Source organism: Schistocerca americana, chromosome 2 (assembly GCF_021461395.2).
Source record: "Schistocerca americana isolate TAMUIC-IGC-003095 chromosome 2, iqSchAmer2.1, whole genome shotgun sequence".
NCBI lineage: Eukaryota > Metazoa > Arthropoda > Insecta > Orthoptera > Acrididae > Schistocerca > Schistocerca americana.
Genome location: NC_060120.1, coordinates 894,205,741 through 894,232,076, shown reverse-complemented (window position 1 = coordinate 894,232,076; position 26,336 = coordinate 894,205,741). Strand labels below are relative to the sequence as shown.

The following is a 26,336-nucleotide window of genomic DNA, read 5'->3' as shown; positions in this document are numbered from 1 at the left end:
ATAAAAACAAATTGCAAAACAATTTAGAGAAGATATCTGAATGGTGCGAAAATTGGCAGTTGACCCTAAATAACGAAAAGTGTGAGGTCATCAACATGAGTGCTAAACGGGATTCGTTAAACGTAGGTTACACGATAAATCAGTCAAATCTGAAGGCCGTAAATTCAACTAAATACCTAGGTGTTAAAATTACGCACAACTTAAATTGGAGGGAACACATAGAAAATGTTGTGGGGAAGTCTAACCAAAGACTGTGTTTTATTGGCAGGACACTTAGAAAATGTAACAGATCTACTAAGGAGACTGCCTCCACTACGCTTGTCCGTCCTCTTTCAGAATACTGCTGCTTGGTTTGGGAACTTTATCCGATAGGACTGACAGAGTACATCGAAAAAGTTCAAAGAAGGGCAGCACCTTTTGTATTATCGTGAAATATGGGAGAGGGTGTCACTGAAATGTTACCGACTTTGGGCTGGGCATTATTAAAAGAAATGCGTTTTTCGTTGCGACGAAATCTTCCCACTAAATTCCAACACCCCAACTTTCTCCTCCGAATGCGAAAATTGTTGACACCGAGCTACATAAGGGAGAAACGATCACCACGATAAAATAAGGGAAATCAGAGCTCGTACGGAAAGATATAGGTGTTCATTCTTTCCGCGCGCTATACGAGATTGGAATAATAGAGAATTGTGAAGGTGGTTCGATGAACCCTCAGCCAGGCACTTAAACGTGATTTCCAGAATATCGATGTAGATGAAAGAAACACATTTTAATTTGCTCATGAGGATTAAAGTCTGGTGGTCTTGGTGATGGAAACGATCGGCAAATGATACGGTCTGCTCCTGCAAAAGGCTGACAGCTAACTGCGCCGCAAGTTGTTGAATAAGTTACTCTTGCCAAGGATGAGAATGCTGGACGCAACGTGGGATCTCCAAGCAGTGCAAACGCTGTTTCTCGACAGCTGAACATTCCACGGTCCAACGTTCGAAAAGTGCTGCGAACAATTGTGAAATGGTATCCGTACAAGCTTCACATTACTCACCAACTTTTGCCACGTGTCGCAGGCATTCGAGTAGAGTTTACTCTTACGTTTCTTGCAACGGTTGAAGTTGATATGTGGCCTTGGATCATTTTGTGGGGTGATGAAGCGCTCTTTACGCTCACTTGCGCTCTTTTTTTCATTCGTGTCGGGTGTACACTAAAATGATCACATATATAGTACATACAAAGAAAACTATACAGTATTCACCCAGAACTGTTCAACTTTGATAGCATTGGGTGCTGCAGACGTTAAGTCCTTCATGCTACAGCTGGTTGGGCATGAGTTACATTTGAAGAGATGCCGGGTTGTCTGCAAATCACCGCATTCGCTCAGTGTTGTGTTGGCGTTTGGCAGTTGGAAGTGCCATTTAAGGAGATTGTCCCTCGGTCTTGCGACTTCAGTCCGTAGTCTGTTGATGGACTTCCATATGACCCACTTCTCCATGTGTTCAGGCGGCAGGGATTCTTGTGGTATCATCCAGTTCGACAGGTGTTGGCATCTTTCTTTCCACTTGGTGAGTCGGATAGCCGCAGCTGATCCTTCTAAGGGCTGTGAAATTGGTAGGAAACTCTTCCTGGACTTCAGTCTTGGCTTGGCAGGTTGATGCCCAAGGAGTGGATGTGAGGTCGCTGTATTTGATTTATGCCTCTCCATTTTAGCGGCGACCTCTGTTCTTACGTCACATGAAGCAACCCCAGCTTGACACTGAACTCTGTCCATGGGGGTTGGCCTTAGGCAGCCTGTAACAATCCTACAGCTGTCATTTAATGCTACATCAACCTGCTTTGCACGTACTGATTTGTACCACACTGGGCTAGCATACTCTCCTGCAGAATAGCATAAGGCAAGAGCTGTTGTTCTTAATGTTTGTGGATGTGTACTCCAGTTCGGTCCCGCCAGTTTCCGGAGAAGGCAGTTTCTGGAGGATACTTTCTGCTTCAGCTTCAGACAATGTTCCTTGTAGGTCAGTGTATGGTCGAGAGTGACATCAAAATACCTGGGGAGGTAACAAAATTCTAGTGAAACTCCATTCCAGAATATTTCAAGTTCCCTGTCAGCTTGTTTATGTTTAAGATGGAATGAACACACTTGCTTTTTCTTAGGATTGGGTGCGAGTTGATTCTTTTCATAGTAAGTATCAAGCTGTTGTAGACTGTGTGTAAGCATTACCTTGCGCTCTGAACACACATAACTATCGCATTTTTGGATCGCCACCGACAAGGAACGTTCACCAAGTGCCCGTCTATAGTGACCACGTTACTGTGTAATGTGGCTTCACGACACAATTCATTATTGATCCAGTTTTCTTCGGACGCCAAGGACTAATGATATGCACCGTGAACAGCACACGTTTCTGTGATCTACTTCGCCAATAGGTGATCCCTGCTGTGTGGGAGGGAGGGGTTTATGACTCAGCTGTTTTCGCGCATGATGAAACTCCATCTCACATTGCTCGTGAGATCACTCGATTACTCCATAATACATTTGGGGAAAAGGGAATCACTGACCAATCGTTGAAACAGCATTACCACCATGATCTTCAGATATGCATCCTCTAATGTGGAAATTAAAATGTATTTCTTTCAATGGTTTATTAGTGATTTCTCTTCCGCATGTCCTTAAAAATATCTCCACAAAGTTTCATTGTCCTACGATCACTCGTTTTTCGTGGCGGCCCTCACAAGTAGCGAAAGTTTAATTGTAACAAATCTATATAATTTAAGTCGTTCCACATCCTCGAAGACTGCTTCAGCCGCGCGGGATTAGCCGAGCGGTCTCAGGCGCTGCAGTCATGGACTGTGCTGCTGGTCCCTGCGGAGGTTCGAGTCCTCCCTCGGGCATGGGTGTGTGTGTTTGTCCTTAGGATAATTTAGGTTAAGTAGTGTGTAAGCTTAGGGACTGATGACCTTAGCAGTTAAGTCCCATAAGATTTCACACACATTTGAACAAGACTCTGCTTCATGATGACGTAACACGATTTGTGAATGAATGCTTGGACGAATGAATGAACAGAATTTTTTCGTAAATATGCTCTCTGCAGTGCAGTGCTATAATAGCACCTCTAAAATTGTTTACGGGCTCCACTGCTTCTCTTTAAAATCAACCCATTCTCAATCCTGTTCTAAGTTTCGCCCCTGTTCTCTGTAGCTGGATAGGCGATGTACGTGACTGACTGGCGCTCTGCTGTGTGTGACAGGTGCGTTGCTGTTCGTGCGGCCGATGCGCGCCGCGCAGTACGTGACGATGCTGGACCCCCTGCAGCAGCGCTTCGGCAGCCGCGTGGGAGGACTGCTGTACATCCCCGCCGTGTGCGGGGACCTCTTCTGGGTGGGCGCCATCCTTAACGCGCTCGGTGAGTGCCGCCGCCGCCGCAGCCAGAAAAACACCTGCTCGCAAGCTGGCCGCGTGCTGCGCGCGCGGTGGGAGCAGGCGTCTCAACTACAGCTTCAAATATCAACACTGCCCGCTTTCCACACTAACATTGACAAGGTCAATATTTGCCGTTACGCTGAATGTCCAAAATCAACGTGTATAAAATCATTGTCAATAATATAGCGACAGTCATTCAGAATATGAAGCAGTCACGCACGGTGTTTCACAAGGATCGATTTTGAGTCCTGTGTTGCTGTTGAGAAACGCAAATGATCTTACACTTGCAGTTTCAGAAAATTCAAATTTTGTGCTTTTAGCAGATGATATAAGTGTCAAAAATAAAAAAAAGTCCCTCCACTCAAAAGGAAGCTAATGAAATATTCGAAAAAAATTAACACATGGTTCAAAGCAAATGTATTATAATTGAATTTTTACCTGTCCGAAAGAACGGACACCCTTTATATAATAAAAGAGATGACGGCCAAATATCCCTTCAGTGCAGATGCACGCCAAGCTCGAACTTATATGGGAATCGGTGAGATGCTGCGAGTAGTGAGGCTAATGAGCTATGTAGTGAGTGGTATAAGTGGAGAATTTGAGTGTGACAGGAGGCGTGCTACGTTAGTCCTTGCGGTTGTGGTGACCACTGCGTCCGGATATCATAGTGGTCAGTACATCTGCCTCGTAAGGAGGAGACCCAGGTTCGAGGTCTGGTTCGGCACAAGTTTTCAACTTGACCCATTGGTATAAATCAAAGCCCGCTGGAAGGTTACGTCTTTAATTCCTTTGTGTCTTCTTAATCCCTTGTTAATCTTCTGGACTACAGATAGTTCACAACCTCTATTAGAAAACGCACTAAATTAATAAAGCGCCTTGCTTCAGCTATGTTTTTAGTATGCATAATTACTCCAGTAGGCGATTTAAAAATGGAGAAACTGGTTTATTCTGTATGCTTCCATTCATTAATTACGGGGAAATTCAAGTTACAGGTATTTTAAGAATACAGAAGTGTGTTACCAGAATTATGTCTGGTATTAGTTCTAGAACATCTTGTGATACCAGAAACGTTAACTGAATGGGATAAAAAACAGCAGAAACGCTAACGCCCTTTCTGTGAGCCCACGGACTACAATTCCATTCCAGGAATTAATCTGCTGGAACAGCTGAAGAAGGGTTAGCTTTAAACTATGAACCTCTGTTGGTCTCGTTGTGGTTTTCTGGTGACACAGATATATCGTTCCTGTTGTAAACACGTAGTTGCTTGCTTCCATTCGGGAAAATTCATAACCAAGCAGTTTTTTAGGCTTGTGAATGTTGAGCGAAGGCATTCAAAATGGTTCAAATGGCTCTGAGCACTATGGGACTTAACATCTGTGGTCATGAGTCCCCTATAACTTTGAACTACTTAAACCCAACTAACCTAAGGACATCACACACATCCATGCCCGAGGCAGGATTCGAACCTGCGACCGTAGCGGTCATGCGGTTCCAGACTGAAGCGCCTAGAACCGCACGGCCACACCGGCCGGCTGCGAAGGCATTCAAGCAGGGGGACTCCACTCTGGAGAAGCAGAAGTTACAACATTTCGCTCATCTGCACCCAAACAAGCAAGGAACACCATCTCGCGGCGCCACTCGAAAGGAAACAACTATACTGAGTATGGCTCCGTGATTGTCACGGAAAACCCTCAGGCGGGACAGATCGTCTGCTCCCACCTCGAGAGAAGGAGAGGAAGAGAGAGCCTAGCCTATGAAACCCAGTATTTTCTGAACAGACAGTTCCTTCGTCGTCAATCACAGGTGTGCCGAACCAGTGACAGTCGGTTTCCGACCAGTGATGCAGGATTTTACATTTTCGCATCTCATATCTCCGCAGTTAGCGCTAGCTGTACTGTACCTGTCGCAGGGATAATTTTTTTGTGGGTCCCTCTGTACCACTTACCTTCGTCTTAGATAGTTGTTTATGCTTAAAGACAGATATTACGTAGTTACTGAACTTTAGTATTTCTTTGTGTTAATAAACTCATCCAACGTTCCGAAGAACAACCTCACAAGGAAAGTCCATCGTTCCGGAAAGAGAACACTTCTCGCCGGCTTTAGTGAGGCTCAGTTTCCTTTCGTGAATCCACACTGTGGCGGACCGGAGCGACGCATGCAGAAAGCGAGTGAATTGGTTTCTAGAAGGACCGACAGGGATGTGGAGCCTTGTCATCTTCAGTGTCGTGGCCAGCTTTGCTAGGTTTCTCGGTTGAGGATCCATGGCGTGAACAGTCCTATCGAGATAGTCCCACATATTTTCGATTTCGATTAAATCCGCTGAATTTGATGGCCAGGGGAGTATGGTAATCTTATCCTGGTGCTCGTCTAACCACGCATTGCACTGCGAGCCGTGTGACACTTTGCGCTGTCCTGCTGGTAGATGCGATAGTACGGAGGACGTAGTCCCCAAGGATAGATGTATACTTGAGTTGATGCATTGTGCCTTCCAGAATGCCAGGATCACGCAAGGATTGGCACGAAAAGTTTCTCCAGACCATAACGTATGCAGGGTGTTTGCTTTTAAGCGAACCACGCCATACACGCCAAAGACCTCCCGAAAATCCAACCTGCCCCACTCAATGGTCGTCCAGTAGTGGTACTGGCGTGCAAGTCCCAGCCTTCGTCGTCAATGAACAGCAATCAGCGTGGTTGCTTGAAACAGGTACCTCCTACGGGGACCCATACGCAGCAAAGTTCACTGAATGGTCGTTGAGGAGACACTGTTGGTAGCTTCGTCGTTCACCTGGGCGGTCGGTTGCTCAACAGTTGCACGTCTATTCGCCCGTAATCTCCGCAGCCGCCTTTCACTCCTGTCATCTATGGCTGGTGGTGCTCCACAATTACCTCGGCGCCAGTTTTTGGTAGCACCATTTTGCCATGCACAGTATACTTCAACCATGGCGGCATGCGAACAGTTTACAAACTTAGCTGTTTCGGAAATGCTTCCACCTCTGGCCCGAAGGCCAATGAACGTGCGTTATTGGACGTCTGATAGGTCGCTCCGTTTCCGTACTACGACATCGATTGCACCGAATTTCTGCACTCCCTCCCGGTCATGCGTTGTATAACCTCCACTGCTATTGCTGGCACCAGCTGCTGTGAGTGGTTGCTGCACTTTAATGTCGAACATAAGCGATGTTCACATTGTAGAAGCGTGCTATAAGAATTAAATCTGGCATTAACTGTAGAACAACTTGGGATATCACAAGCGTTAACTGAATCACATGGACAAACAGTAGAAACGCAAACGCCCTTTCTACGGATCCCAACGACTACTGTTCCATCTCACGAACTGCCCGGCTTGCTCACCCGTCATGAGCCGCTGAGGACAGATGGTGAACTTCTTCTGGTGACTCGAGTTTCCAGTGACGCAGTTGTATAGGGCCTGTTATTAGCATGTGCTTGCTGGATTCCACTCGTCCAAACTCACAACCCAGTAGTCTTTCAGGTAGGGAATGCTGAGGAAAGGTATTCCAGCAGGGACCCTCCGCTCTGGAAACGGTGAAGTAACAATAGTCAGTTCTCACCCCACCAAACAAGAGATAATTGTTACTATTCAGACAAAAAAAAGGCACTGAAGCGTCCCTCAAGGCGACACACGAAAAAGGATCAGCACACTTCTGTTGCCTTAATCAAATGAAACAATGTGATATCAGAGACCTTTTTAAGTCTCAAACGTGTGGACGTATACAGGGTGGTCCATTGATAGTGACCGGGCCAAATATCGCACGAAATAAGCATCAAACGAAAAAACTACAAAGAACGAAACTTGTCTAGCTTGAAGTGGGAAACCAGATGGCGCTATGGTTGGCCCGCTAGATGGCGCTGTCATAGGCCAAACGGATATCAACTGCGTTTTTTAAAATAGGAGCCCCCATTTTTTCCTACATATTCGTGTATTACGTAAAGAATATGAATGTTTTAGTTCGACCACTTTTTTCGCTTTGTGATAGATGGCGCTGACTGCTCCGTATCCTGGACAACATCATCCAAGTGTCCGGATCGTTCGCCGGATAGTTACGTTATTTAAGGAAACAGGACCTACAACAAATGATTATGCCCAAGTAGGTGTTTTAGCTGCTGTCGCGGCTAATCCGAACATCAGTAGCAGATAAATTGTGCAAGAATCGGGAATCTCAAGAACGTCGGTGTTGAGAATGCTACATCAACATCGATTGCACCCGTACCATATTTCTATGCACCAGGAATTGCATGGAGACGACTTTGAACGTCGTGTACAGTTCTGCCACTGCGCACAGGAGAAATTACGGGAAGATGACAGTTTTTTTGCACGCGTTCTATTTGGCGACGGAGATCATTCACCAACAGCGGTAACGTAAACCGGCATAATATGTACTATTGGGCAACGGAAAATCCACGATGGCTGCGACAAGTCGAACATCAGCGATGTTAATGTATGGTGCGGTATTATGGGAGGAAGGATAATTTGCCCCCATTTTATCGATGGCAATCTAAATGGTGCAATGTATGCTGATTTTCTACGTAATGTTCTACTGATGTTACTACAGGATGACAGAACGGTGTTGTACTTCCAACATGATTGATGTCCGGAACATAGCTCGCGTGCGGTTGAAGCGGTATTGAATAGCATATTTCATGACAGGTGGATTGGTCGTCGAAGCACCATACCATGGCCCGCACGTTCACCGGATCTGACGTCCCATGATTTCTTTCTGTGGGGAAAGTTGCTACGTGACTCATCAACAACGCCTGACAACATGCGTCAGCGCATTGTCAATGCATGTGCGAACATTACGGAAGGCGAACTACTCGCTGTTGAGAAGAATGTCGTTACACGTATTGCCAAATGCATTGAGGTTGACGGACATCATTTTGAGCATTTATTGCATTATTGTGGTATTTACAGGTAATCACGCTGTAACAGCATGCGTTCTCAGAAATGATAAATTAACAAAGGTACATGTATCACATTGGAACAACCGAAATAAAATGTTGAAACGTTCCTACGTTCTGTATTTTAATTTAAAAAACCTACCTGTTACCAACTGTTCGTCTAAAATTGTGTGCCATACGTTTGTGACTATTACAGCGCCATCTATCACAGAGCGAAAAAAGTGGGCCAACTTAAATATACATATTTCTTTACGTACTACACGAATATGTAATAAAAAATGGGGGTTTCTATTTAAGAAAAAAAAAACGCAGTTGATATCTGTTTGACCTGTGGCAGCGCCATCTAGCAGGGCAACTATAGCGCCATCGGGTTTCCCCCTTCAAGCTAGACAAGTTTCGTTCTTTGCAGTTTTTTCGTTTGACGCTTATTTCGTGAGATATTTGGCCCGGTCACTATCAATGGATCGCCCTGTATATACTGACTGAAGCGACGAATGAAAATTTGTATCAAGGCTGGGATTCGAGCCCAGGTCTCCTGCTGACTAGCTAGATGCGCTAATCACTACACCGCCCTACATAGGGACTTTCCACAAATGGATAGACTGCCGTAGCACGCCTCCCTCCTAAATCTAAATTCACACTCAGTCTCCATATGTATCCATCATATATGTTTGAGACTTGTAAAAGTCTCTGGAACCAAATAGTTTCATTTGGTTAAAGGACCTATGCCTGGTTTTCAGACAGGACACCTCGTTTCGTTTGATGCTGAGGTGCTATTCCAATTCAGTTGGAGAGCTTCTGGAACTCTGTTCGAGGTTAGGGGGAACACCACGTGGGCTGAGACGTGAATGAGAATTTGGATTGAGGAGGGGGGGGGGGGGGGGCATAATGGTTAGCACATTTCCCTAGTGAGCAGGAGACTCGGGTTGGAATCCTGAACTTGGTACACGTTTTGATTCGTCGCTTCAGTCTGCATATATACACTTCGGCGCGAAAAGTGATAGCCAGAGTTGCAACTAAAATGGATGTTTATTTAGTCGTGACCTGTTATATATAGCCAGAGTTGCAACTAAAATGGATGTTTATTTAGTTGTGACCTGTTATATATAGAAGACTCGGGTTGGAATCCTGAACTTGGTACACGTTTTCATTCGTCGCTTCAGTCTGCATATATACACTTCGGCGCGAAAAGTGATAGCCAGAGTTGCAACTAAAATGGATGTTTATTTAGTCGTGACCTGTTATATATATATATATATATATATATATATATATATATATATATATATATATACGGTCCGAACTAATGTTCGCTGTAGTTAAGCATATACCCTTCGATTGGTTTAGCAAGTTCCCAAGTCGAAGGTGCGGAACACATATCCTGTAACACTTCGTATTTTCTTGAACAGATAGTTCCCTCGGCGCCGAAATGTGATGTATAACTGCACATTTTCGCACCTCACCTCTCCACAGTTAGTGCTGGCAGCACCGTACCTCTCGTACAAAAAAATATTTTTCTTCAGTATCCTCTACACCACCTGCGTCATCTAGTATAGTTGCTTATGCTCGAAAACAGAAATTACATAGTTACCGAACTTTGGTGTTGGTTTGCGTTAGTGAGCTCGTCTAACGTGCCTAGAAACAACCTCAGCCCCCGAGCACACACAAAAAAACCTCCTTCGTTCCGGAAAGTGAACACTTCTGGCCGACTTCGACGAGCCTCAATTTCCTTTTATGAATCTATCATTCTATTGACTTAAGAAAAATGTTTCTATGATATGGGTTTTTGTTGTGGCTCAATGTTTCCTCTATTTCCTTGTTTTCGTGTTTTCAGTTTTTAACAGTCTTATAAATGTATTGTCTAGGTCATTTGTGCGAAGAAATGTATTGTTTAAGTTATTTATGCGTACCTGACTGGCATCCAGATATGAACAAACGCTCAATCGCCGATTATTATGATCTTCAGAAAAGAGCTGTTTTAAAAAATAGAAATGAAACCTTCAGTGTCTCACGGTGGTTGAATTATCTCAGCGAATTGCATCTTATAGCGCTCAGAAGATCTAGAGTGTAACACCATGCATTAATATGTTCCGAAGATCGTCATCAAAACCAAGAGCTCGTGCTTAACATTACGAATGACTTCTGTCAAAGTGTGGCTCTTTGAAACGACCGATACGTTTCTTGCTGTACTCACTACTGTGGTGTTCTACCGTTATGACTTTTTTTCAAGCTTTTCAATCTAATTTATTTAGGTCACAAGCAGCAAAAAATACCTCAAATCATCAAAAATCAAGATAGATTTACAAGAACGTAACTCCAAATACCAAACAAAAGATCGCAAATGGTAGGAGTGAATTGATAAAGGATTTTTGTACCGTAGAAAATAACAGACTTAGTGTGAGACTAGAACCTCGACCAAATACATTCCTGTACGGTGAGAGTGGGCATTCCGCGATGAGGCAGCTTGGGAAACGACACTTAAGAGGCAGTTGGCTTCGCTAAGCTCATTAACTGTTCTACGTTACCACAGCGATAAAAATAATAAGCTCGTTTTCCAGTCGATAGCGCAACTCTTATCCCGAGAATAAGCAAAGTGTAAAATAAATCAGGAAAGTTTACTGCCAAGTAAGCGTCTGTTGAACAGCATGTTACCGATGTTGCAGTGCTGGTGTTCTCGTGTTTGCAGCAGGACCCTAAAATCATCTTGACGTGTTATTTCAGCGGTCCGTCTGCCCAGCTTTCCCCTCGCCACATCGATGTCGAAGCGAGGAACTGCGACCTTACATGGGATTACAGCGGAAGCTAAACTGGGTACTTTGAAATAGGGCATATGTGAAAAGTATCGCACAATCAGTTAACAACTCATGCAGCCAAGAGAAAACAATAATATTTTGAACAATGGAAAAAATTATCGGTCTGTTGGATGACGATTAGTTCGGCTTCATGAAAGGTAAAGGCACCCTTGCTTCCGCTGCGTCTGCAGTACTTCGAGTGCTGGTCCACAATGTGGACACATACTGGTGAAGTCGCTGCAGCGGATGGAAGTGTTTCGGTCAGCTCTGCACTCGCTGGCTTCTACGGCCCTTTTGCAGCTGCCACGGCAGTGCTACTAATTTACTCTGTAGCGCTGAAAAATAGTGACCGCTACAAGATAAAGCAGCTGGTGCAATAGACGTGTCGGATTGCCTCAGACAAATCAGAAGACCAGTGGGAAGAAGAAAGAAGAGAGCATGAGGTGATCGTATCCTTTTGCGTGCTGGAGCAGGTGTTCCACCGCCTGTTCTGCATTGATCATTGTATCGACATAACAGTTTCGTGGAGGCATACTGTGCACCGTGGTAGTGAGTGTACTGATTGTGACCTGTGGGATAAACGGAGCCGATTAGTTATCATACAACGATACGGCCCTGTTTTCTGTTGTCTCCAGGCTGGGCACTGTAGAGTTTTGTGCAATGTCTAATACACAAAGTAGGTGTAATATCTAGTTGATAAGTGTTTGATATCCTAGCGCTTTTGTAAACAAAACAGAGCCGCATTTGGTTGATCCATAGGAAATGCCAACTGTGAAATTTCAATTACGACAACGGCTTTTCGTTGCCGATCACCGGGAAATGCATTTTAGACGCACTTAAACGATTATAAACTATTGGCCTGGAGCTGAGATATTTTTTTCCGGGTGGGAAGAGACAGCAGCAACTAGCGATGATCAATGAGAAACCTAATGACAGATTAAGTATTCACACCTTACACTGTAAGCAGTGACATACAGGGTGATTCAAAAAGAATACCACAACTTTAAAAATGTGTATTTAATGAAAGAAACATAATATAACCTTCTGTTATACATCATTACAAAGAGTATTTAAAAAGGTTTTTTTTCACTCAAAAACAAGTTCAGAGATGTTCAATATGGCCCCCTCCAGACACTCGAGCAATATCAACCCGATACTCCAACTCGTTCCACACTCTCTGTAGCATATCAGGCGTAACAGTTTGGATAGCTGCTGTTATTTCTCGTTTCAAATCATCAATGGCGGCTGGGAGAGGTGGCCGAAACACCATATCCTTAACATACCCCCATAAGAAAAAATTGCAGGGGGTAAGATCAAGGCTTCTTGGAGGCCAGCGATGAAGTGCTCTGTCACGGGCTGCCTGGCGGCCGATCCATCGCCTCGGGTAGTTGACGTTCAGGTAGTTACGGACAGATAAGTGCCAATGTGGTGGCGCTCCATCCTGCTGAAATATGAATTGTTGTGCTTCTTGTTCGAGCTGAGGGAACAGCCAATTCTCTAACATCTCCAGATACTGTAGTCCAGTTACAGTAGCACGTTCGAGGAAAAAGGGACCAAAAACTTTATTGGCTGAAATGGCACAGAAAACGTTCACCTTAGGCGAGTCACGTTCATACTGAGTTGTTTCCCGCGGATTCTCAGTGCCCCATATACAGACATTGTGACGGTTGACTTTCCCATTAGTGTGGAAAGTTGCTTCATCACTAAACACAATCTTTGAAACGAAAGATTCATCTGTTTCCATTTGAGCAAGGATAAAATCACAGAAATCGATTCTTTTAATCTTATCAGCTGCAGACAGTGCTTGAACCAATTTCAGACGATAAAGTTTCATAACTAACCTTTTTCGTAGGACTCTCCATACAGTTGATTGTGGAATTTGCAGCTCTCTGCTAGCTCTGCGAGTCGATTTTCCTGGGCTGCGAACAAATGCTTGCTGGATGCGTGCTACATTTTCATCACTCATTCTCGGCCGTCCAGAACTTTTCCCTTTGCACAAACACCCATTCTCTGTAAACTGTTTATACCAACGTTTAATACACCACCTATCAGGAGGTTTAACACCATACTTCGTTCGAAATGCACGCTGAACAACTGTCGTCGATTCACTTCTGCCGTACTCAATAACACAAAAAGCTTTCTGTTGAGCGGTCGCCATCTTAGCATCAACTGACGCTGACGCCTAGTCAACAGCGCCTCAAGCGAACAAATGTACAACTAAATGAAACTTTATAGCCCCCTTAATTCGCCGACAGATAGTGCTTAGCTCCGCCTTTTGTCGTTGCAGAGTTTTAAATTCCCAAAGTTGTGGTATTCTTTTTGAATCACACTGTACTTTAGAAACTTGAGATATTGTTACCGACATAAGTTGCTTGCACAACGCGCACAAATTACCAAATGTTGTGTTATTGTGGTGACAGGTATCAGGAGTAGTAAGTACTGGTGACACGTTGGTTCAACCAGACGGCGCTACGGACCTCCTTTTGTTATGTCACGACCCACAGTGTTCCCACGTAACAGTCACGCTTCGCAGCAGCACGTGGGAAAGCCTCCGAGGACGCGAGATCCGTGAGACATCGTATTTCACTGACGAAGTTTTCATTCGCTGGAGCGAATACTAAGTGTCGTGTGCGACTAAAGCGCTCCTCTCTCATCGGATGCTTGGGCTGAATTTTCATCTCGACGTTATTGTGGTTGTTTTTTACAGTTCTAACCAAAAATTTTCTAGTGCATGGCTGCCTGATTGCCACATATCCTATGGAGACTATTTAGGCTCATGAAAGGTGATCAGCAAACGCTATGAGGTATTACACTTTTTATGACAGATCCTGAGCAGTTAAATGAAACGACAAGTTTACTGTTACCAGTCACCGTTTTATTTATCTCCACGATGCGTTTCAAACGTTTAAACCTCCATCATCGTGTGGATTTACATTAGTTAGTATGACATTTGTGTGTGTGTTGTGTTACGATTTTTTGGAGGAACTTGTGGCACTGTCTAGTGGGGAAACAAGACACTATTTCAGAACATGGTTTGGGTTTCTTGTGACAAAAAATTATCTTATATCTAACGGTAAACATAAAATAAGTAAAATAGACTACCTCCAGTGGTCACAGGCTCCTTTCGCTGCCATAACACATCACATGAATATTGTCATATTTGTAAACAAATATGGCGTCTGGAAACTGCTGGGTGCAAGGTTCGTATAGCAGAAGAGAAGACATTATCGCAAAGTACACAGAATATACATCGTAACAACATTATTACGGAATAATTTTTTTAAATGATTTGGAGGTGTTTGTTTTGAGGTGTCGAATACATGTATTGGAATAAATGCTTCAGGTGGCATATAAATCCAATTTTGACAAGTTAAAACAGCTTAAACTTCATACTCGTTTGTACAATCAGGTGAAATGCTAAAATGGCTTGAACTTCATACCTGTTTATAACAATCACCTGCTGCGCCTGCAGGAACCAGTTTGTCTTGTGGACATTTATCCTATAAAAACATCTAGATGCTTCTTAAACAGAGAGCCTCTAGTATCTATTAATTCCTTCATGTACAGATTGTTGTGGCGTAGGCTTTTTAATCAAATATGTGGATTGCAGTTCAAGAAATGCGTCTTTATTAACAAAAATTAAATTTACTACCACGTAAAATACCATAAAGCTTAAATACTTCGCAATAACTAATTATGACGCACTTTTACTCCTACTGCAGTCATTCAAGTAGATTACAGACATGAAACTGGCTTTTTATTATACCATATCGACTATTTTCCTTTACTTCAGTCTATAAAATCAGAGAGGCGTTACCTTTGATGTTGTATGCTATTGCCTGCTACACTTCTTTTCGAGCATGCACCTCAACTGGCGCTGATTCATGCAGCCCACCAGTAGAACAAATGGCTTTGAGCACTATGGGATTTAACTTCTGAGGTCATCAGTCCCCTACTAGTAGAAGAAATGGCACGTTTCTCATAGACAATGACGATTATTCCAACAGGCAAGCCGTGTTATAAACGGTATGGGCTGTATAGCTAAGAAGACTAGAGCATTCTGAGAAACATTGTGATGGGACGTTAGCGTGTCGAAATACACTCAGATGAAGGCTGAAATTATATTACAGCGTTTTGCTACGCGGATTCCTGATGGGTCTGGTAACTACTAATGGGAACTTCAGAAAGTGGTGGTAGTGGAGGTTACCTATAATACCCAAGCTACATTAGACTATTAAGTCCTGCCATACACGACAGGCGAGATGGCACAATGGTTGAGACGCTGGTATTCGTAACAAGTAGAGTTCAAATTCCTGTTCGTTCACACAGATCTAGATTTGTCTTGGTTCCCCTAAATCGACTCATGAATGCTTGAATGGTTTTTTAATGGACAATGTCCTGTTACATTCTTCTACAATCCGAGATTATACTCCGTTTCTAATAACCTCTTCATGGACGCAAAATTAAGACATATATCGAAACTTCCTGGAAGATTAAAACTGTGTGCCGGACCGGGACTCGAACTCGGGACCTTTGCCTTTGGCGGGCAAGTGCTCTACCATCTGAGATACCCAAGCACGACTCACGACCCGTCCTCACAGCTTCAATTCTGCCAGTACCTCGTCTCCTACCTTCCGAACTTCACAGAAGCTCTTCACAGAAGAATCTCGGTCCAGCACACAGTTTTAATATCTGCCAGGAAGTTTCATGTCAGCGAACACTCCGGTGCAGAGTGAAAATCTCATTCTGAAGAGATACATCACTTCGTGACTTTTTCTCACAGATGTCTGGTATTAATCTCCAAAATGTACGAAAATTTACACTGTAAGATCAAAATTATACCAACGCCCCAATATAATGTGAAAGTGACTACTAGATGATAAGAGGCGGACCCCCCAGTATAATAGGAGACGAGGCATATCGTGTTACCAGCAGAGAAGCAGTGTCATGAGAGCTTAGTGACTTCGAACGTGGACTGCTAGTGGGGTGTTACCTAAGTAACAGATCCATCAGGGACATTTAAACCATTCTTCTAAGCTGCTCAGGTTGAGTGTTGGTGACGTGATTGTGAAACAGAAATGCGAAGAAACAACCAGAGCTAAATAAAAGCCAGTTCCTCGAAAGCCACACATTAATGTAATCAATGCTAAGCGAGGAAAGGCGGAGTAAAAGAGCCACGCTGCTGGATGACTACAAAAGAGTGGTGTGAAGTGACGAATCACGCTATACTCTGTGGCAATCCAATAGAAAGGTTTAGTTTGGTTCAAATGGCTCTGAGCACTATGCGACGTAACTTCTGAGGTCATCAGTCGCCTAGAACTTAGAACTAATTAAACCTAACTATCCTAAGGACATCACACACATCCATGCCCGAGGCAGGATTCGAACCTGCGACCGTAGCGGTCGCTCGGTTCCAGACTGTAGCACCTAGAACCGCACGGCCACTGCGGCCGGCAAAGGTTTAGTTTGGCAAATGCTTGCGGAGCGTCACGTGCCACTATATGTAATGCTAACAGTGAATTGCAGAGGAGGTGGTGTTACGGTATTCGTGGTTTATCGTGGCTGGAGTGAAGTCCCATTACTGCGCTGAGGAAAAGACTAAATTCGGAAGGATATGAACACATTCATTGCATTGAGTACTGCATACAGCAGAGGAGCAGTTCGGAAGCGGTGATTGTATCAACATGGCAGTGCCCCTGTCGTAGAGAAGCATCAGTGAACAACATTATTCCTGAAATTGGCTGGCTTGCCCGGTGTCCCAACCGGAATCCAGCGTGTTATCTTTGGGAGGAGTTAGAACGTGGGCTTAGCTCCAGACTCTTCCATCAAAAATCACTACTTCCTGTGGTTTCGCTTCTTAAGGAAAAATGAGCTACCATTATTTCCATGGAGACGTCTTACTGAAAGTGTCCCTATCTGGGTTCAAACCGTCCTAAGGGCAAAGGGTGGACGCACTCCATATTAAGCTCCATTAATAAGTGTCCGGATAATTTTGATCAGATTGTGTATATCAATCGATCAGAGTATTGAAACCAAAACGTTTAGGTTCAAAATGGTTGAAATGGCTCTGAGCACTATGGGACTTAACTTCTAAGGTCATCAGTCCCCTAGAACTTAGAACTACCTAAACCTAACTAATCTAAGGACATCACACACATCCATGCCCGAGGCAGGATTCGAACCTGCGACTGTAGCGCCTAGAACCGCACGGCCACCCCGGCCGGCAAAACGTTTAGGTTCTGAATTCCACTTCTAGTCCATAATAACGACTCTTCACCTACATATTGAAACAATCGTTCACTTTTAGTGATACCGTGGCGTAGTTAAGTCACCTGCGAGTCCATGTCGGAAATCCGCGCTCTCGTAGTGACGTGTGGTGTGCATTGTACTATTCAGCAAGGAAACATTTATCAATGGTCCCAGTTCAATCCTAGGCACTTCTAACTTGTAAAACAGTCTTAAAAAGTATTGCCATGCTCACTATTACCTGCACACCACGGGGCATGGGGACCATCCCGCCACACGGCGCTCTTAGGGCACTAACAGCAAAAATTACTTCTCCAGATGCGGTTGGCTGCTCATTCAGTCTAAAAATAGGATAATCTCAACCTTGATTATAATCTAACTTGAATTACTGAAGAGTTGTTGCGTCCAAGATCGCGAATGATTTTCTGCGTTATAGGTAGGCCGACCCTGGCTCCAGAATTGCTTGAGTGAGAACCTGTAGTATGGTTTCTGTAGTACTGCAGCGAGTACGGAGTGTAGAATACTTACCCAACAAGAATATTCTTTATTATTTAATGCTTTCTGCACAGTATTGCGACAAGAGCGTCCAAGGAGCCAGTGGTCGCTATTGTGCGTGGCCAGTTGTTGGCTTCTGCTGCCTGTGACCTGTGACGGTTGGGAGAAACGTGCTGGGCCCTCGGGCTGATCTCAGAAACCTCGGAGGGCTGCTGGAGCACTAGGTGACGCCGACAATTTAGGGAGCCGGCCGCTGTGGCCGAGCGGTTCTAGGCGCTTCAGTGGGGAACCGCGCTGCTTCTACAGTCGCAGGTTCGAAACCTGCCTCGGACACGGATATGTTTGATGTTCTTAGGCTAGTTAGGTTTAAGTAGTACTAAGTCTAGGGGATTGATGACCTCAGATGTGAAGTCCCATAGTGCTTAGAGCCATTTTGAAAAATTGAGGGGACTCATCCTGATTGGTTCTGACCGAAGCCCAGAACCATTGGAACATCTGGGCTAGCTGACGACTCGCATCGCGTATCAGCGGCTTTGCTTAGTGACGCACTGACGGAAAAAAATCGTAACATCGGGAAGGAGTTGTGCGACATAAACGAAAGTTGTTAGACATGTTTCTACATTTTAAAAATAGTTCAAATGGTTCGGAGCACTATGGGACTCAACATCTGAGGTCATAAGTCCCCTAGAACAGAACTACTTAAACCTAACTAACCTAAGGACATCACACACATCCATGCCCGAGGCAGGATTCGAACCTGCGACAGTAGCTGTAGCGCGGTTCCAGACTAGCGCCAAGAACCGCTCGGCCACCCCGGCCGGCCTACATTTTAAAAATGATTTCCATTCAGATTTCACGCCAGTTGCATAAGAGTTGCACTAATGTCGCCACTATGAGCGTACGAAAAACACACAGTAACGGTTGTTCGCGTTAATTACCTTAGAGGCTGGACGTCGTAAGTTGATGCTAGTCAAGAACGCCTTTAAGCCGATAAAGACGCCGTTACCAACACCTCACTGAGTTTGAACGAAGCCGCGTAACAGGGCTACGAGGAGCTGGATGTTGCTTCTGCGAAAGACCTGGCAGGAATGTAGCCACTGTACATGTTTGCTGGCAGTGGTGATCACGAGTATGTACGGTCGCAAGAAGACCGGGCCCTGGACCGACACGTGGCACCACCGAGAGTGAAGACCATCGTGTTCGGCGTGCGTGTCTAGAACACCGTACTGCATCTGCAGCAGCAATTTGAGGAACAGTTGACACGACGGTGACACAACGACCTGTTACAAATCGGTTACTTCAAGGAGAGCTCCGAACGGGACGCCCTGTAGCGTGCATTCAGCTGCGCCCAAACCACCACCATTTTCGTCTTCAGTGGTGTCAAGCGAGAGCTCATTGGAGGGCAGGGTAGAGATTTGTTGTGTTTTATAATGAAGGCTGCTTCTGCGTCAGTACTAGCGATGGTCGTGTGTTGATTAGAAGGAGGTCAGTTGAGGACCTGCAACCAACCTGTCTGCGTGCTAGACAAAAAAATGGCTCTGAGCACTATGGAACTTAACTTCTGAGATCATCAGTCCCCTAGAACTTAGAACTACTTAAACCTAACTAACCTAAGGACATCACACACATCCATGCGCCCAAACCACCACCATTTTCGTCTTCAGTGGTGTCAAGCGCGAGCTCATTGGAGGACAGGGTAGAGATTTGTTGTGTTTATAATGAAGGCTGTTTCTGCGTCAGTACTAGCGATGGTCGTGTGTTGATTAGAAGGAGGCCAGTTGAGGACCTGCAACCATCCTATATGCGTGCTAGACAAAAAAATGGCTCTGAGCACTATGAAACTTAACTTCTGAGATCATCAGTCCCCTAGAACTTAGAACTACTTAAACCTAACTAACCTAAGGACATCACACACATCCATGCCCGAGGCAGGATTCGAACCTGCGACCGTAGCGGACGCGCGGTTCCAGACTGTAGCGCCTAGAACCGCTCGGCCACACTGGCCGGCCGTGCTAGACACCCTGGACCCATATCTTGGAGTTATGACCTGGGCTGCTATTTCGTATGACAGCAGGAGCACTTTCGTGGTTATCCCACGCACCATGGCTGCAAAATTCTATGTCAGAAAGTGGATTCGGCCTGTTGTCCTGCATAGTGGGGAGTATTTTCCAACAGGATAACGATCGCCCAGATAGCGCTGTTGTGACCCAGCATCCTCTACAGGTCAACGACAAGTTGACTTGGCCTGCTCGATCATCAGATCTGTCCCCGGTCGAGCACATATGGGACATCATTGGACGACAGCTTCAGCATCATCCACAACAAGCATTAACCGTCCGTGTATTGACCGACCAAGTGCAACCTGCATGGAAGTCCATCCCACAAATTGCCATCCGGCGCCTCTAGAGCACAATGCCTGCAGTACAATGCATGCACGTTTGCATGCTTGCATTCAACATTCTGTCAATTAAATTGGTTATTAACGTGTCAGCATCTCACATTTGCAATAGCTTATCTCGCGCTTACTGTAACCTGTGATCTTGCTATATTAACGACTTATATATGTCACCTAAGCAAATATATTCCCAAATTTAAATATTCTACAATAATTTTTTTTTTTGTGGTAAGATTTATTCCGTCTACTTAGTTGGTGACGCTGCTCGATGAAGCTGCAGTTGCTTAGCCATACATTCAACAGTCAGGGAGAAGCGCCAATAGAATGCACGACGCCGAAGGAATGCTGCTACCGACAGAGTTGGCAACACTGACACTCCCTCGGGCCAGGTGTGTTACGACACGTGTGTGGCTCCCTTCATGTACTCAGCTGTGGAAGCAGCAAGCGCTACGTCACGTAGCAACGCAGTCAACCACTGACGACAGACTGGTGCCACTATTGCAGCACCGCGCTGCAAAATTAGGTTTTCCTGGCCCCTTATTTGGTTGCGAGGGCCTGCCTGAAGCTCGGCCTCTACAGTGCAAACATATGTACTAGGAGACGCTCTGTAGTGTAAGTAGTGGATGGAACATCATATCTGTATTAGTGACTCTGTGTCCATATCCATTCCCAGTTGGAGTTAGGATAAAATTTCTCTTGGTACATTACCACTGGTAGCAGCTTCATACACGCTTCTTCTGAATCCCAGAGCGGAACGCAGCTGGTACGCCATCTTGAAATATCGAGGACATAATACAAACGTGCCAACGCTTGCCACCTAAAGTGTAAACAAAAGTCGTACTGACAGGTACACTGCCATCTTTCTTTCTCCTTCGACAACTTGCGAACAAGCCTATATATTTTGCTACCCTGGCTTGGAGACCTCACTCGACGTGAGGCCATTTTATAGGATGGCCTACGGCTGTGTGTCTGAGATGGACTGTGTGGAGTTTTATTGAGGTTCCAATAATTGTACCACAGTGGTCTGTATCTACCCTGCCTAAAATCGTAATAGCGATGTGCGCACCTCACACCATTAGCCATAAATACAAATTCCCTATAGGCATCTCGAAAACTGTCAATAAGTTGCTGCAAATTAGGCTTTTAGTACCACAACTCCTCTAATACAATTACAGCAGCAGAATAATTAATCTTATTTCCATAAAATGTTAAAGCTAAATGCCTATAGGGAATTTGTATTTATGCCTAATGGTGTGAGGTGCGCACATCGCTATTACGAACCAGCGAAAAACGATGTTGTACAAAGTGAAGTAAAATATGTAACGTTTGTAGTTAGGAACAGAGTGTATATGACTTTCTGTAAACGTAAAGGTACGGTCACATTCTAAATAAAGATTATTCTTTACAGACCATATCCGGAATTACCCGGACGACCTGCGCCTGGCCTTCCTTGTTCCTACCACACAGCAACGAATCGACGATTTAGCTTTAACATTTTATGGAAATAAGATTAATTATTCTGCTGCTGTAATTGTATTAGAGGAGTTGTGGTTCTGTATATGAGATAAGCTATCGGGGCGAAGGACTCGTTTTACGGTCTTCCACAGATGTTGGTACTGTAAATTTACCAAGAGGTTTTTGCAGGAACAATGATCTCCCTCTCGCGAAGATAGTTGCTTAAGTTCTTTGAGCCAACCTGTTACATTTTCATATGAGATTCACTAACGCCAGTTACAGGGCTCTGAATCACTACCTTGATGTGCCTAATTCATACGAACTCCAAATACTGAAACTCTTAGAAAGTTTCTCACGGGTGGTTTTCTTTGCTAGAAGTATTGTACTTCCCAGTTATATTAAAAAAAACAAAAAAACATGAAATTGTGCCGCTCGCCCTCGCTACTGCTAATATGGTTAGTTCGTTCCATTTCACATCACCTCGCCTTTGACCATAGAAATTTAAACAATGTGACAGGCGTGAGATGTTTAGTACTAACCTCTCAGTTTGATTGTGTTCGATTCTTTCTCTTCGCTACGGGCATCGTCTTGCACGGCGTTGAAAAAGAGCACAGATAGAGTAAATACCATCCAAATCGTTGTACATTTACATCATCCAGCGACGATTATTGTAGACATCGAAACTGTAACTCAGCTATATGACTGTGTTGCTGAACAGTTATGATAAATCGTTTATGTACACACATCAAAAAAGTTTTGCATCACTTCAGTTCCGAGAGTTCCGGAACCTGTACAGAAAACTGGAATAGAGATCAACATAAACATCATTTCCGCCCTTTTTATTGCTCATGAAAGCCAAATATTGCATGATGTACCTCCATACAGCGAGATCTTCAGACCTGGTGGTCCAGACTGCTGTACACACCAGTACCTCTAATACCCAGTAGTACGTTCTCTTGCATTGATGCATGCCTGTCTTCATCGTGGCATACTATCCACAAGTTCATCAAGGCACTGTTGCTCCAGATTGTCCCACTCTTCAACGGCGACTCGGCGTAGATCCCTCAGAGTAACTGGTGGGACACGTCGTCCATAAACAGTCCTTTCCAAACTATCCGAGGAATGTTCGATAGGGTTCATGTCTGGAGAAAATGCTGGCCACTCTAGTCGAGCGATGTCGTTATCCTGAAGGAATTCATTCACAAGATGTGCACGATGGAGGCGCCAATTGTCGTCCATGAAGACGAATGCCTTGCCAATATACTCCCGATATGGCTGCACTGTCGGTCGGAGGATGGCATTCACGTACGTACAGCCGTTACGGCGCCTTCCATGACCACCAGCGGCGTACATCGGCCCCACATAACGCCACCCTAAAACAGCAGGCGTATGCGACACTCATCGGCGAAGAGAACGTGATGCAAATCCTGAGTGGTCCATTCGATATGTAGTTGGGCCCATTTGTACCGCGCTTCATGGTGTCATGGTTGCAAAGATGGACCTCGCCATGGACGTCGGGAGTGAAGTTGCGCATCATGCAGCCTATTGCACACTGTTTGAGTCGTAATACGACGTTCTGTGGCTGCACAAAAAGCATTATTCAAAATGGTGGCGTTGGTGTCAGGGTTCCTCCGAGCCGTAATCCGTAGGTAGCGTTAATCCACTGCAGTAGTAACCCTTGGGAGGCCTGAGCGAGGCATGTCATCGACAGTTTCCGTTTCTCTGTATCTCCTCCATGTCCGACCAACATCGCTTTGGTTCACTCCGAGACGCCAGGACACTTCCCTTGTTGAGAGTCCTTCCTGGCACAAAGTAACAATGCGGACGCGATCGAACCGTGGTATTGACCGTCTAGGCATTGTTGAACTACAGACAACACGAGCCGTGTACTTCATTCCCGGTCGAATGACTGGAACTGATCGGCTGTCGGACCCCTTTCGTCTAATAGGCGCTGCTCATGCATGGTTGCTTACATCTTTGGGCGGGTTTAGTGACATCTCTGAACAGTCAAAGGAACTGTGTCTGTGATACAATATCCCCAGTCAACGTCTATCTTCAGGAGTTCTGGCAAACGGGATGATGCGAAACTTTTTTTGATGTATGTGTATAAGTACATTAGCAGTTTTTTTATTGCGGTTCCTTGGGGTATACCTGTTTTTGTTTTGCCGCCCAGAAAAAACACAGGGTTCCATTAAGCAAATAGTCCCCAACCCGTTTACATACACTACTGGCCATTAAAATTGCTACACCAAGAAGAACTGCAGATGATAAACGGGTATTCAAGGACAAATATATAACACTAGAACTGATATGTGATTACATTTTCACGCAATTTGGGTGCATAGATCCCCAGAAATCAGTACCCAGAACAACCACCTCTGGCCGTAATAACGGCCTCGGTACACGTGGGCATTGAGTCAAACAGAGCTTGGATGGCGTGTACAGGTACAGCTGCCCATGCAGCTTCAGCACGATACCACAGTTCATCAAGAGTAGTGACTCGCGTATTGTGATGAGCCAGTTGCTCGGCCACCATTGACTAGACGTTTTCAATTGGTGAGAGATCTGGAGAATGTGCTGGCCAGGGCAGCAGTCGAACATTTTCTGTATCCAGAAAGGCACGTACAGGACCTGCAACATGCGGTCGTGCATTATCCTGCTGAAATGTAGGGTTTCGCAGGAATGAAGGGTAGAGCCACGGGTTGTAGCACATCTGAAATGTAACGTCCACTGTTCAAAGTGCCGTCAATGCGAACAAGAGGTGACCGAGACATGTAACCAATGGCACTCCATACCATCACGCCGGGTGATACGCCAGTATGGCAATGACGAATACTCGCTTCCAATGTGCGTTCACCGCGATGTCGCCAAACACGGATGCGACCATCATGATGCTGTAAACAGAACCTGGATTCATCCGAAAAAATGACGTTTTGCCATTCGTGCACCCAGGTTCGTCGTTGAGTACACCATCGCAGGCGCTCCTATCTGTGATGCAGCGTCGAGGGTAACCGCAGCCATGGTCTCCGAGCTGATAGTCGATGCTGCTGCAAACGTCGTCGAACTATTCGTGCAGATGGTTGTTGTCTTGCAAACGTCCCCATCTGTTGACTCAGGGATCGAGACGTGGCTACACGATCCGTTACAGCCATGCGGATAAGATGCCTCTCATCTCGACTGCTAGTGATACGAGGCCGTTGGGATCCAGCACGGCGTTCCGTATTACCCTCCTGAACCCACCAATTCCATATTCTGCTAACAGTCATTGGATCTCGACCAACGCGAGCAGCAATGTCGCGATACGATAAACCGCAATCACGATAGGCTACAATCCGACCTTTATCAAAGACGGAAACGTGATGGTACGCATTTCTCATCCTTACACGAGGCATCACAATAACGTTTCACCAGGCAACGCCGGTCAACTGCTGTTTGTGTATGAGAAATTGGTTGGAAACTTTCCTCATCTCAGCACGTTGTAGATGTCGACACTGGCGCCAACCTTGTGTGAATGCTCTGAAAAGCATCATTTGCATATCACAGCATCTTCTTCCTGTCGGTTAAGTTTCGCGTCTATAGCACGTCATCTTCGTGGTGTAGCAATTTTAATGGCCAGTAGTGTGTATTAGTGTCAGTACCCCATGTGCTCGTGTCTTGGATAGTTGAGAGTGTGGTACAGTATCGAGCAGCTTTTGAAAATTTCAGGAGAGGAAATCTGTCGGTCCAGGTGTGTATACTGTTTACAAGATATCTTCTGTGAAAAGAACTCTGTATTGACAGTGTCTGGGCATCTGCTTTTCTTCCAGAAACGTCGTAGTGATCGAGAGTTTCAAACAGACTCTAAGAGCCTACAATGGTCCAATGTTAACACTGTGGGTCTGTGTATACCTGGTCCTATCTTTTTTGAAAACAGGAGTGACTTGCACCCTTTTGCAGTCATGCTCAACAAATCGCTGCACAAAAGTTTTATAACAAAATCTAAAAGAAACTTCCTCGGAGCCCGGTGCACTGTATTATTTGATTTTCATTGTCATGAGCATTTATTTCAATATCATATACGCGTCCCTTTTCCACAGAGAGTCAAACGGAAGTACGTTTCTTACCTCGTCACTCATGATTAAATATTTGAAGATGGAGCTTAATTTCTCGACTCGTCTCTCGTCTTCAATATTAGCACAAGACTGATTTGAGGAAGTGTGGATGGAAGGCTGCAATCCTTTAATTGTCTTTACATTGGATTAAACCTTCTTATGGCACTCACCGATATCGTTTCTTTCGAATAGAGAAGTAGCAGTTACGTTTATCTATCGTTTTCCCTTCGTTATCTTTGTTGTGAGTGCAACGGTCAGTATTTTCGTAACATCATCCGACGAGTACTATTAATCCGAAGTGGGTCTTTGCTGTCTTTTAAAATCTTACTTCGTTCATGTTTATTCAGGGCCATATTGCTATGTAGGGCAAACTGCACGAACCGATTTCTGAGAGCATTGTGTGGTGTCACCGCCAGACACCACACTTGCTAGGTGGTAGCTTAAATCGGCCGCGGTCCATTTAGTACATGTCGGACCCGCGTGTCGCCACTGTGTGATCGCAGACCGAGCGCCACCACAAGGCAGGTCTC

At 44.9% G+C, this 26,336-nt stretch overlaps 1 protein-coding gene across 1 annotated transcript in view; it reads left to right on the top strand.

Annotated features, from left to right (window-relative positions):
* The window catches only part of LOC124594528 (high-affinity choline transporter 1-like), a 378,310-nt gene that overhangs the window by 223,282 nt on the left and 128,692 nt on the right, over positions 1–26,336 (top strand). The window contains exon 4 of the mRNA XM_047132900.1: positions 3,243–3,398. Within this exon, the coding sequence (XP_046988856.1) occupies positions 3,243–3,398 (156 nt within the window). The remainder of the gene's footprint in view (positions 1–3,242; positions 3,399–26,336) is intronic.